At 40.4% G+C, this 13147-nt stretch overlaps 1 protein-coding gene across 4 annotated transcripts in view; it reads right to left on the reverse strand.

Annotated features, from left to right (window-relative positions):
• The window catches only part of RMND5A (required for meiotic nuclear division 5 homolog A), a 69130-nt gene that overhangs the window by 29374 nt on the left and 26609 nt on the right, over positions 1 to 13147 (reverse strand). For all 4 annotated transcript variants that reach the window (XR_005065456.1, XM_037038943.1, XM_037038936.1 and 1 more), the window contains exon 3: positions 428 to 562. Coding sequence is in view for 3 of the 4 variants with exons in the window: in XM_037038943.1 (XP_036894838.1) it covers positions 428 to 562 (135 nt within the window). In the remaining variant the exon portion in view is untranslated. The remainder of the gene's footprint in view (positions 1 to 427; positions 563 to 13147) is intronic.

Consider the following 13147-nt stretch of genomic DNA (forward strand, 5'->3'; position numbering starts at 1 on the left):
TCCCTACACTTACGTCTAATAGAAATAAAAGACAAATGATACCCATCTGAAGTAAATTTTAGCTTTCAATTCATTTGATAAAATTCTACAGGTTGGGCTAGAATAGAAGGACAGACATAAACCTCTTTGTTCTCTTCTATACTAACCTTCCCTATCAAAAGTAAATGAAAACAGTAGCAACCCTTCTGGTGACTTTGTTAAGGACTCAAAACCAACATTTGGGGGCAGGAATAAGGAAATAATCCAATTAAGAAGTTCTGGGATTATTAATTTTTTCCAATTATAAAAAAGATCTCCTAGTAAAATGAGGTTAGTCCTGATCATTAAAATACTAAAAATCTATCTTTTATGGCTAAAAGAAGACTCAAAGCTCCACAAAGAGCTCCTTTGTTTCTTTTTCACCTTCCTGCAGTTGGCACACCGTTACCTGGCAGAGCTCCTCGGCTACGTCCAGCATTCCTTGTCGAAAGAAGTGTTCCACCATCACCTCATTGAGAAGCCTCTGGCTGTCTGCCTGCCAGCAGCCATCTATTCCCACACTGCTTATGTCAGAATCAAAATTCTGAAAAAGAGAAAGTAACCCATGAATCGATTAGGATGCATCATTGTACACAATTTTCACCCCATCTAAAAGAAAGGATGGCCTTCATTTCACTGTGAGATGCCCCCAATAAGTATCCAATTCAAATTCTTCTGTAGCCCATGACAGGAAGTAGTTTTTCCATTGCTCCTTTCTAAAACTTGACACTCATTGGTTATTGCTGAGAGAGTAAACAGGTGATGTTTTAGAGGGCATTTTGCAAAAACATATAAATTTAATAATGATTTCTGTGAGTAATTGATTTCTAGGCATTATACAATAGCAATTATTTTCAGAGGTGCACAGTGATACCTGAAAAACCATGTTCAATGCAGCACTAATAGGATAAAAAAAAAAGGAGTGAAAACCCATACGCTCAACACAGAATTAGTTAAATAATCTAACTCAACAACTGCAGTGCCAAGGTGGGGAATGGAGGTAGGGGGCATGACCAGGTGGTTAAGAAAGCCAATCTGCCTGGACTTGAATCCTGGTTCTACCCTTTATCAACTTTGTGATCTCGGCCACATTACACAAGGTTTTTGAGCCTCAGCTTCCTTACCCTAAGGGGAAAACATAACACTACCACCCTATCATGGGCTGTACTGCGTCCTCTCAAAATTTCTGTGTTGAAATCCTAACTCCCAATATACACCAAGTTAAAATGGGGTCTTTAGGGTGGGTCCTAATCCATTAGGATTGGTATCCTAATTTTTTTAAAAATAGGAAATTAGGACACAGACAAGTACAGAGGGAAGAACATGTGTATTGGACTGAATGTTTGTGTGTCCCCCCAGCCCCAATTCCTACATTGAAGGCCTAACTGCATATGACTATAATTGTCTGTAAGGAGGTGATAAAAGTTAAACGAAGTTGTAAGGGAAAACAAGGAAGAAACACAAGAGCACGTGTTCTTGCATGTTCTCCCCCACCTTCTTCTCCCTACCGCTCCCCACCATATGAGGACGCAGTGAGAAGGCAGTAATCAGCATGCCAAAAAGGAGCTTGTCTGCCCTTAATAGGAAATAAATTGGCTAGGACCTTGATCTTGGACTTCTCAGTCTACAGAATTGTGAGAAATAAATTTTTTGTTGTTTAAACTACCCAGTCTATGGTATTGTAAAATGTCATAAGCTGACTAAGACACCATGTGAAGACACAAGAAGAAGATGGCTATCTACAACCCAAGCAGAGAAGCTTCAGATGAAAGCAACCCTGCCAACACCTTGATCTCGAACTTCTAGTCTCCAAGATTGTGGAAAATAAATGTTTGTTTAAGCCACATTGTCTGTGGTACTATTATAGCAGCCCTAGCAAACTAATACACTCCCATACTGGTTAAATGAAATGGTAGTCGCTACTATTTTAGTATTACTATTCACAATTAAAAAGTGAAGTTCATTACTGTGTACATACTAACATGTAAAAATGCCCCTAATAAAGCAGCCTCTACAAAATTATGACCCCCATTTTTATTGTTGTTGCTGTTTAAAAAAAAAGAACACCTGCAAATGCTTAAGAAAAATGCAAGAACGTACATTAAAGTACTAGCAGAAACTACCACTGGAGATTACCACTCTCCACACAAAAAACAAAATTCTTTTCATAATAAACTAATTCAGTTCTGGATAAGATCAAGTAAGCACACTCTACCCTGTCCCTCCCACTGAATGCAGTTATAAAATCACGACAGAATAAATAAAGCAACTATTTGGAGACACTAAAAAGTGAACAGTCGTTCATGGATTGAGAAAGAAGGTCATAGAACTGGTAGTAAGTTTGCTACTTCTCTCTCCTCAAGATCTCTCAGGTGGATGCAATGCAGCCAAAACCCAGAACTCGGTGTCCAGGACGTGAAGAGAGAGCTCTAGGGAAAACCATTTGGTTCTGCCATAAGGAAGAGGAATGGGCTTTCCCACCACTCAGAAAATAAGGGAAACTGCATGCTTTTTACCACTCTCTTTATTTTCTTCCACCTCTAGCTCAAGCCAGTCTGCGGGTATATTCATTTTCTATTGCAACTTAAAACAACACAATTTTATTAACTCACAGCTCTGTAGGTCAGAAATCCAATAGACTCAGGTATTTCTCTGCTTCAGGTCCCACAAAGCTGAAATCAAGGTGGCAGTGATCTGGCCTCTTATCAGGAATCCAGGAAGAAACCGATTTCTAGGCTCATTGAGGCTGCTGTCAGAACTGTCCCATGCAGTTGTAGGGCTGGAGTCCCTGATTCCTTACTGACTAGAGTAGGGGCTGTTCTCAGATCCTAAAGGCTACCCACATTCCAGGTCTCATGCCCCTTCTCCTAGCTTCAAAGCCAACGACACAAATGACATCCCTCTCACACTTTGAATCTCCCTGCCCACCTCTGCTGCTTTTAAGGGCTCATGGTATTACATCGGGCCCATGTAAATATCTCCCCATTTTTTAAAAAGTATTTTATCTATTTATTTTTAGAGAGAGGGGGTGGGAAGGAGAAAGAGTGGGAGAGAAACATCAATGTGTGGTTGCCTTTCATGTGTCCCCTACTGGGAATCGAACTGGTGACTCTGCTTCACAGTCCCGTGCTCAATCCACTGAGCCACTCCAGCCAGGGCTAATCTCCCCATTTTTAGGCCAACTATTTAGTAATCTTAATTATATCTGCCAAGTCCCTTCAGAGCAGTCCCTAGATTAATGTTTGATTGAATAACAAGGGAACAAGAATCTTGGGAAGGCAGCTTTAGAACTCTGCCCACCACGGCAGACTATCTAAAGCTCTGAAAGCAGAGTCCTTTCCAGTCAGGAGTTGTAGTCCCAAGAGAGGGGGAAAACCCCTAATGCATCTTTGCTCACTGTCCTTCCACTATCTAGGCCCAGACACAAACAACATCAAGGCAAGTAAGTGAAGCCACAGCTTTCTGGCCAGATTACCAAAATAGTAGCCCTAGAGAACCAGAAAATACCAGAAAGACACAGAGAGGGAAGAACTTAGAAAAGTGACCCCTTAAAGTTGTTTATGCACTCCTAGGCTTATACGTGAGTTGCACATGCATGGTTATGACCCTAAGCAGCATACCACAGACTTTGAAAACTGAACTAGGGGACAGACCTGGTTTCCAAGTCCTAAAATGGCTACTGGTTGGCACACAAACAGGACACAATAAAATAGTTCTGTAATAGCTTTGTAAACAAAGCTGACATTGAAACTACAACTCAGAGAAGACTGGCCACAACCTGTGTAATGAACCTACCTCCAGGTCAACTGCACACTAAAACAAAAACATCAACATTTTCCATAGAATTTAAACAAAACCTAGAGCCTCATAACAAAACATTAAAAATGTCCAGGATACACATTTCACACAAAAGCAGAATACATATTCTTTTGAAGTGCATATGGAACATTTTCCAGGATACACATGGTAGGCTAAAATACAAGTATCAATAAATTTAAGAATATTGAAATCATATCAGGAAATCATACCAAACATCTTTAGTCACAAAGTTATAAAACTAAAAACCAATTACAACAAAACTAAAAAACACACAAAAACACGGACCATGATTTATCATGCTGTTAAGTAAGTGTGCTAACAATGGTATCAAGAAATAAATCAAGAAAATTCCAGCCAAGATGGAGGCATAGGTGGAAACACTGTGCCTTCTCCCACAACCAAGTTTAAAGACAACAAAGTTTTAGTAACAAAAACACAGCCAAAACATAGAAAATTGAACTATACAGAAGTCTGACAACAATGAACCATTCAGCCAGACCAGTAAGAGGGGCGGAGCAAGCAGCAGAGCAGGGTCAGGCAGGAAAGATCCCCCACCCAGGCGCACAGGCAGCCGTGGGCGGATCCCAGGTGTGGGGTTGCGTCAGGCAGACCCAGTGAGGGTGCAAGATGGCAGGCTGACCACGGTCACACATTCATGTGCAGATAAACCAGGCGAAGGAGCCAGCAGTGAGACAGACCGCACAGGCCCCAGCAGCAGGAAGCAGCAGACGAGACTGCCATTGCCCCTCTTGGACCCCGCCCCCACATATAGTATCACAACCCAGCGACTGAGTTGCCCCACCCTGGCGAACACCTAGGGCTCTGCTCCTCATACATAATAGGTGCAAACAGACCAAAACATCATGGCTCAAGAAGAACTCAAAGCCCCAGAGCCAATAACTCTAAGTGACCAAGAAATAGCCAACCTCTCAGATGCACAGTTCAAAATACTGGTCATCAGGATGCTCACAGAACTGGTTGATTTTAGTCACAAATTAGAGGAACAAATGAAGGCTAAACTAAGTGAAATGAAGGGAAATGCACAGGAAACCAATAGTGATGGAAAGGAAACTGGGACTCAAATCAAGGGAGTGGACCAGAAGGAAGAAAAAAATGACCAAACAGAAAAGAATGAAGAAAAAAGAAATTTAAAAAAATGAGGAGAGGCTTAGGAACCTCCAGGACATCTTTAAACATTCCAACATCCGAATTATAGGGGTACCAGAAGGGGAAGAGGAACAGCCACGAGTGGAAACCTTATTTGAGCAAATAATAAAGGAGAACTTTCCCAGTCTGGCAAAGGAAACAGACTTCCAGGAAGTCCAAGAAGCTCAGAGAGTCCCAAAGAACTTGGACCCAAGAAGGAATACACCAAGGCATATCATAATTACATTAGCCAAGATTAAAATGAAGGAGAGAATTCTAGAAGCCGCAAGAGATATGTCGATCAGTTGCCTCTCCCGTGTCCCCNAAGGGCAGATAAAAGTGCTTCTCAGATAAGATCAAATTCAAGGAGTTCATCATCACCAAGCCCTTATTATATGAAATGTTAAAGGGACTTATCTAAGAAAAACAAGATAAAAAATATTAACAGTGAAAGGACAGCAAACTCACAGTTATTAACAACCACACCTAAAACAAAAGCAAACTAGGAGGACAGCTTGATCGGGAGTGGAAACATAGAAATGGAGATCACATGGAGGGTTAGCAACAGGGGAGTGGGAGGAGGAGAAGGGGGGAGAACGTACAGAGACTAAGTAGCATAGACAGTAGGTAGAAAATAGACAGGGGGGAGGACAGGAATACTATGGGAAATACAGAATCTAAAGAACTTGTGACACATGGACATGAACAAAAGGGGGGAATGGTGGGGGAGGGGTGTGCAGGGTAGAGGGGAGTGAAGGGGGGGGAAATAGGACAACTGTAATGGCATAATGAATAAAATATATTTTTTAAAAAAGAAAGTAGCTAGAGAAAAGTGATGCATTCCTTATAAGGGAACTATGATTCCAGTGACCAGATTTCTCAAAAGAAACCATGGAGACCAGAACGAAGTGACATGACATTTTTCAAGTACTGAATGCAAAAAACTGTCATCCCAGAATTTTATATTAAGTGAAAATATCCTTCAGGAATGAGTCTCAGATAAAGACAAGATGAAGCTAATGACAGAAAACCTGCTATAAAAGAACTGCTAAAGTAAGTTCTTCAGACTGGAGGGAAATGATACCAGAGGGCAACCTGGAACTTCCTGAGTGAAGGAAGAACAAGCCCATTTGTGATCTGAAAGTTTTCCCTGTCCAATTTTACTTCCACCTCCTTTACCTTTCATTGGCAATACCCCCAACAGACCTCTTGAATTTCTTTTTCTTTTTTAAGGCATATCAATTTAATTAGACAAGATCATTTAGATTAACTGAAATTACAATCCAAACAACACGGGATTATTTTATAGTACATACAAGAACAGGCAGAGAGTAATCTGCAGTAGAAACTGCAAAACTCCCACCATTTATACCAAAATGCATTAGAGGTCTCTTCTCCAAAATTAAGCATATTTTTCTTGAAAGAGCTATCTAGCCTATTCTTAGATGTCAAGTCAATAGCCTAAAACTAAATACATACATAAAAATTTGGAAATACTCTGACAAAAACCAAAAAAGTAAAATTACTGTCAGTCCTAATTTTTATTCATTTTCTTTTCATAGACATCTTCCTTGGACTAGTACATATTTAACTTAAAAAATGGAGATAGTATGGATTAACTAGATAATATGGAGTATGTACATGAAAGCTAAAGCAATAGCTTTCATCACATACTAAACAGACTACCCCTAGCTCTGAAGAGTGAGCATGGATCAAGTTCTCTAATTTCGTATCTGCTCCTCCAGATGCTTCTGCCTGTTAAGATGATTTTATAATAGTCTATCAATACCATTAACCAAATTATTTTACCTTTATGCTCTCTACGACAACTAGAACACTGGAAGAGACGGTGCTTTGTTCCCCTTCTAAAGTAGAGGCCTACAAGGGTGACTGATGCCACGGATACTCTCATATTTTACTCCCCCAGAGAAAAAGGCTCATTCAAACGACTGAAGATGACAAATCTTATTACAAACTCAGGAATCTGCCAATAACTCCCTAAATGGCTAAGTGAATCCTATAAACAAGAATCACCAAGATTAATGAAGAATCTTCACCAATCTATCAACCTCATTCAAGCCACATACAATGTTCAGATTTCTACTTGTTCATTTAATGATTATTCTCCAATTCCATCAATGCCCACCAAATATACCAGGTGTCTGTTCTATAGCAAAGAAATAAAACAACTTTGCTCTGCTCAAATCACAGATCAAGTTAAAACAGACAATTTTATTTCGTAGCATGCATTAAGTCAGAATTTTAGTAACTACCACAAGAGTTAGCTGTTCAGATGAAACAGAAGAATCCCTTCAAATCTTTCCTTTACATACCAAAAGGAAGCTTTGATCATCTAGGAAACTTTAAGATGTAAGAGTCTAATATTTCAACAAATTTAAACAGTTTTACAACAATGCTTTTCATATACCTTTATTTCCATGGTTCCTTTATGTACCACTGTCATATCTATACAGGTAAGCAAAAACACACACCCTTAACATTCAGGACAGCTCTACTACATTCAAATAATGTAACTTAACTTGCTAGTCTTGGAAAATACAGCTAAAATGTAAATAAGCAACACATTCAATTAAAATTTCTAAACTACCATCTACCATTCTGATTTCCTAATTTAAATCACTAAGGCAGGTAAGTAAACTTTTTTCCATAGGTTATTTTCTATTCACCTGTAGTAGAATGAAAGCTAAAATTACTTTTAAAAAAGGTTGAGGAAATGCAATACAGTGTCAGAATTCCTTTTGTTATAACTTCACATTCTTACTATTGCATCAGAGCTAGGACCAATTGCAGCTTCTGTTGCTAGGCAACCAACCTAGTTTGCAAGGCTGCCCAGAAAATCAGCTGCACTCTAAACTAACCAAGTGGCTAATGAAGAGATACATCTATTATTAACGCTCCTGTTTTGTTATTCTTTTTCCTTTTGAAAAAAGAAGAAAAGCCGTTGCCAGGTGGCTCAGTTGGTTGGAACACGGTCCCATGCACCAAAAGTCTGCAGGCTCAATCCCCAGTTGGGGCGTGTATGGGAGGCAATGGATCAATGTTTCTTCCTCACATCAATGTTTCTCTCTCTCTCTCTCAAATCACTAAGCATATCCTGGGGTGATGATTAAGAAAGGAAGGAAGGGAGGAAGGATCTGGAAAGATGTTCTTAAATGTGAAGGCAGGATTCAAAGAGTCAAAAATAAAACACACAAAAGAGATATGGAAGAAGTAAGACAGAGAAGGACATCCTCATCCCAAGGCAGACTGTGAGGCTTATTATCCCTCTTCCACATTGTATAAGGGGAAGGCTCATTAGTTAAAATGCCTTGTTTTCCTATTTGATACCCACTTGACCCACAATAAAAGGACTATGTTAGCCTTCCAAAAACAAACAAACAAAAAAAAGCAAAGCACACATTCAAGGGTATGTCTGCCTAGTGAAGATGTTATGACTTGGAAAGAGAAATCCAAGACACACATTCACAAGCCACCTCATGTATTTTAGCATCATTCACATTTCGGACTATGAGTTTTAAAATCTGGAAGCTGAAGCCAAGGAGGAGTAAATTATGAAACTGAAGTCTAAAACCAAAGACACTGAAATAAAAACAGGGGGACAGTGACCAGAGGGGAGAGGGAAGGGAATTCCAGGGGAAAAGGGGGAAGGATTTACAGGAACTAATATAAAGGACACATGGACGACAACTAAGGGGGGTAGAAATGGGAGGGAGGTGGGAAGCACTGGGGGGGTGGGCTGGGATGGAAAACTGTACTCGAACAATAATTAAATTAAAAATAAATAAATAAAACCATTATGAAACTAAAATCTCTTACCATTTAGAAATCTAAACAGACCTTAATTTCTTAGTGCCAATTCTTTAATACTATTAATTTTTTAACTCCTCCATCCACTTTTGAAGAAATTGCACCTACCAGGAAAAAATTTCCTTCTGTGCATCCAGTTAATCTGGTTTAAGAATAACTGCTATACTGCAAAGAAAACTTAAAAGAGAGTAAGATTTGTATTTAGCTGCATTCAGTCTGAAATAATATCTACTTCACATATAACCCACAAAAGATTAGTAGCCAAAAGTTTTTTTTTAGCCCTGGCTGGCATAGCTCAGTGGATTGAGCGCTGGCCTGCAAACCAGAGGATCTCGGTTCGATTCCCAGTCAGGGCACATGCCTGGGTTCCAGGCCAGTTCCCAGCAGGGAACACACCAGAGGCAACCATTCATTGATGTTTCTCTCCCTCTCTCCTTCCCTTCCCCTCTGAATGTAAATAAATAAAATTTTTTAAAAAAGAAAAATATATTTTTTAAAGTTTTTTTTAAATTCCTACCAATCAAAAATAAAGACCAACAACCCAACAGAAAAAAATTAAAGGGCAAAAAATAAGAAACGCACAAAAGGGAAAAATTGTAACACTCAAATGTAGAAAAAGATGCTCATCCATGTGAATAATTTAAAATTTTTTTAAAGCTGGTAACACCAAGCATACACAAGAATCTAAGAAAGAAGAACTCATATGTAATGGTAGGACTGCAAATTGATATAAACCCTTCAGGGAAAAATTTAGCAACCTTAGTAAAGCTGATGATAAAGCACATGCCCTATGATGAAATAATCCATATTTAGGAATATAGCAAACAGCAGGGCTTTGCTAACTATGGACTAGAAAATTAATTTAGTCGTGTGTCATAATCAGCATTTGCGGGTGCATTTTTTAGATGTAGATGCCACCTTTTTAAACATTCCATTCTCTCTACTGTATGATATTCATACCATATCTACTTTGGTTTTTTAAAATATATTTTTTATTGATTACGCTATTACAGCTGTCCCAATTTTCCTCCTTAGCCTCCTTCCGCCCTGTACCCACCATTCCCTCATACAATCCCCACCCCCTAGTTCATATAAGTTCTTTGGCTACTCCGGGTATGTTCTGCCAGATCAAGGAAAGGGGGTGAAGAGGGGGGATAAAGTCAAACTGATTAGTTTTTACTTTATAAACAAAGGAGAGTAACATGGCATGGTCAGAGGTATGCCAAACTACTCTGCTTGGCTTTTAAGATCCATAAAATTCTCTATAATTTAACCATCTGTCACACTTGCATCCCCATCCCCTCATAATTATTTTGCACATCATTTTACAGACTTTTTGGTCTGATGAGCTGCTTCTCTAACTACCTATATATCTGAACAGACTAGAGAAATCTGAGTGACTATTCTACTAATTCTCCCAAAGATGGCACATACTTCTTACCATTTAGATAAAGTGGAGAGAAATTCAGGTCACTAGTGATTAATTCCCTCAAGGAATTCCAGTTAAGAAAAGCTCCTCAAAGTCTTAAAATTTGGGTTTTCATCCCAGCTCTTCCATTTGCTTTCTAGTTCTGTGATCTCAGGGAGGTTACTTAATCAAAGACTTAGTTTTCACATCTCCACCTGCAGACAATAATCCCTACCTTACAAAGTGTTGGTGACTTCCGCCAATATGGAGGCATAGGTGGAAACACTGTGCCTTCTCCCACAACCAAGTTTGAATACAACAAAGGTTTGGAGAAACAAAGACACAACCAAAGGACAGAAAATTGAATTATACGGAAGTCCCTAACCGTTCAACGGGATGGTAAGAGGGGCGGAGCCAGCAGCGAGCAGGGTCGGGCAGGACAGGTCCCCTGACCCAGGCGCACAGGCAGCCGGAACCAGTTGGGGTGGGGGGCAGACTGACCGCGGGCACACATTCACGCACAGTGAGACAGACCACGCAGGCCCCAGGGGGCGAGGGCTGACGGCAGTGGCACACTCGCGGGCAGTGGGACGAAACGCATGGGCCCGGTGACGGCTGCAACTGAGGCACCGGTGATGGCCGCGGCGGCAGGCGGCAGACAGGACGCCATAGTCCCTCTTTGACCCCGCACCCACATACAGCGTCACAACCCAGCGACTTAGTTGCCCTGTTCTAGTGAACACTTTAGGGCTCTGATCCTGCTACGGAACAGGCACGAACAGCCCAAAAGATGGCGCGAGAAGAACTCAAAGTCCCAGAGCCAATAACTCTAAGCAACCGAGAAATTGCCAGCCTCTCAGAAGCACAATTCAAGACACTATTTATCAGGATGCTCACAGAACTGGTAGATTATAGTCACAAATTAGAGGAACATAGTCACAAATTAGAGGAACATATGAAGGCTAAACTAATTGAAATGAAGGGAGATGCACAGGAAACCAATAGTGATGGAAAGGAAACTGGGACTCAAATCAATGGAATGGACCAGAAGGAAGAACAAAACATCCCACCAGAAAGGAATGAAGAAATGAGAATTCAACAAAATGAGGAGAGGCTTAGGAACCTCCAGGACATCTTTAAACGTTCCAACATCTGAATTATAGGGGTACCAGAAGGGGGAAAGAAACAGCCACAAGTGGAAAACGTATTTGAACAAATAATAGAGGAGAACTTCCCCAGTCTGGCAAAGGAAATAGACTTCCAGGAAATCCAGGAAGCTCAGAGAGTCCCAAAGAAGTTGGACCCAAGAAGGAACACACCAAGGCACATCATAATTACATTAGCCAAGACTAAAATGAAGGAGAGAATCCTAGAAGCAGCAAGGGATAAGGGGACAGTCACCTACAAAGGAGTACCCATCAGACTGTCAGCGGATTTCTCAAAAGAGACCTTACAGGCAAGAAGGGGCTGGAAAGAAGTATTCCAAGTCATGAAATCCAAAGACCTACAGCCAAGATTGCTTTATCCAGCAAAACTTTCATTTAGAATGGAAGGACAGATAAAGTGCTTCTCAGATAAGGTCAAGTTCAAGGAGTTCATCATCACCAAGCCCTTATTATATGAAATGCTAAAGGGACTTATATAAGAAAAAGAAGATGAAAAATATGAACAGTGAAAGGACAGCAAACACACAGTTATTAACAACCACACCTAAAACAAAAGCAAACCAAGAGGACAGCTAGATCAGGAGTGGAACCATAGAAATGAAGAACACATGGAGGGTTAGAAACAGTGGGGTGGGAGGGGGAGAAGGGGGGAGAAGGTACAGAAAATAGCATAGATGGTAGGTAGAAAATAGATAGGGGGGAGGGCGAGAACAGTGAGGGAAATATAGAATCCAAAGAACTTGAGACACGTGGTTATAAACTAAGGGGGGGAGAATGGTCGGGGAGGGAGGGTGCGGGTGGAGGGGATTGAAGGGGGGGAATAGAACAACTGTAATGGTATAATCAATAATATATTTTAAAAAAGACAAAATGTTGGTAAAGATGAAATTAAATAATAAACAAAACTCTACCAGTACCTATCTATCCCAAAGGAAGCCTTCAATACACAGTAGCTGAATCTGAGAGGCAGGTCTTGCCATCAAATCCTCCATTCTATATTTAAAAGAATCTTCATTTTAGAAAACATAAATCACTTGAATACAAATTACAAACTAGATTAGGTGACACAGCTTAATATGTGTAAGATCTGTTCCCCTTCTTAACTCACCCTGGTTCGGATACTAAACCAAGCACAGCTATTTCATTTTGTAGCCTCAGGCAAAAATGGGTCTGTACCACCTCCAGGTCCAGGAGAATTCTCTGATCCTGCATGCTAATATAAGATCTGATTGCAAAGGTCCAAGCTTTCCTCTGAGGACTGGATTATAATTCAACAAATAATTACTATTATCAACTAAATAACGTTGTTTCATTCTGCTCATAGCAGCAGTATAGTAAGAACAAGATAGGCCCATAGCTTAGAGCTAATGATGTAATGTGACAGAGCAGAGGAAGCAGAACTCATCTTCTCTTTTGAGAATGCTCTTGAGACTGAAGGGGCAAAACCAATATTGTTTCATAGGCACTGAAAACCCAATATAAGCAAAGAGACCCAGAGAGCATCTAGCTGTTTGCAGGAGTCAGGACTCTGGGTTCCTACACACAAATCTCTTTTGCCCAACAAGCAGGATTTAAAGAAAGGCTCAGGTAACCAGAGTCTCCTGAAATCACTCCTAGGCTCACACATTCCCATCCCTCCTTTCTGTAAGAGCTCTAATAAGAAAGACACTAGAGAAGCACCTTGAGACACCCTCCCTGCAACAAATAACTGTGGCCAAGCCTGGGGAAATCAAGCCCATTCTAAAGAGCATGCACTCTGGCC

This window comes from Sturnira hondurensis, unplaced genomic scaffold (assembly GCF_014824575.4).
Source record: "Sturnira hondurensis isolate 20B ecotype Veracruz unplaced genomic scaffold, ASM1482457v3 Scaffold0002039, whole genome shotgun sequence".
NCBI classification, from domain to species: domain Eukaryota; kingdom Metazoa; phylum Chordata; class Mammalia; order Chiroptera; family Phyllostomidae; genus Sturnira; species Sturnira hondurensis.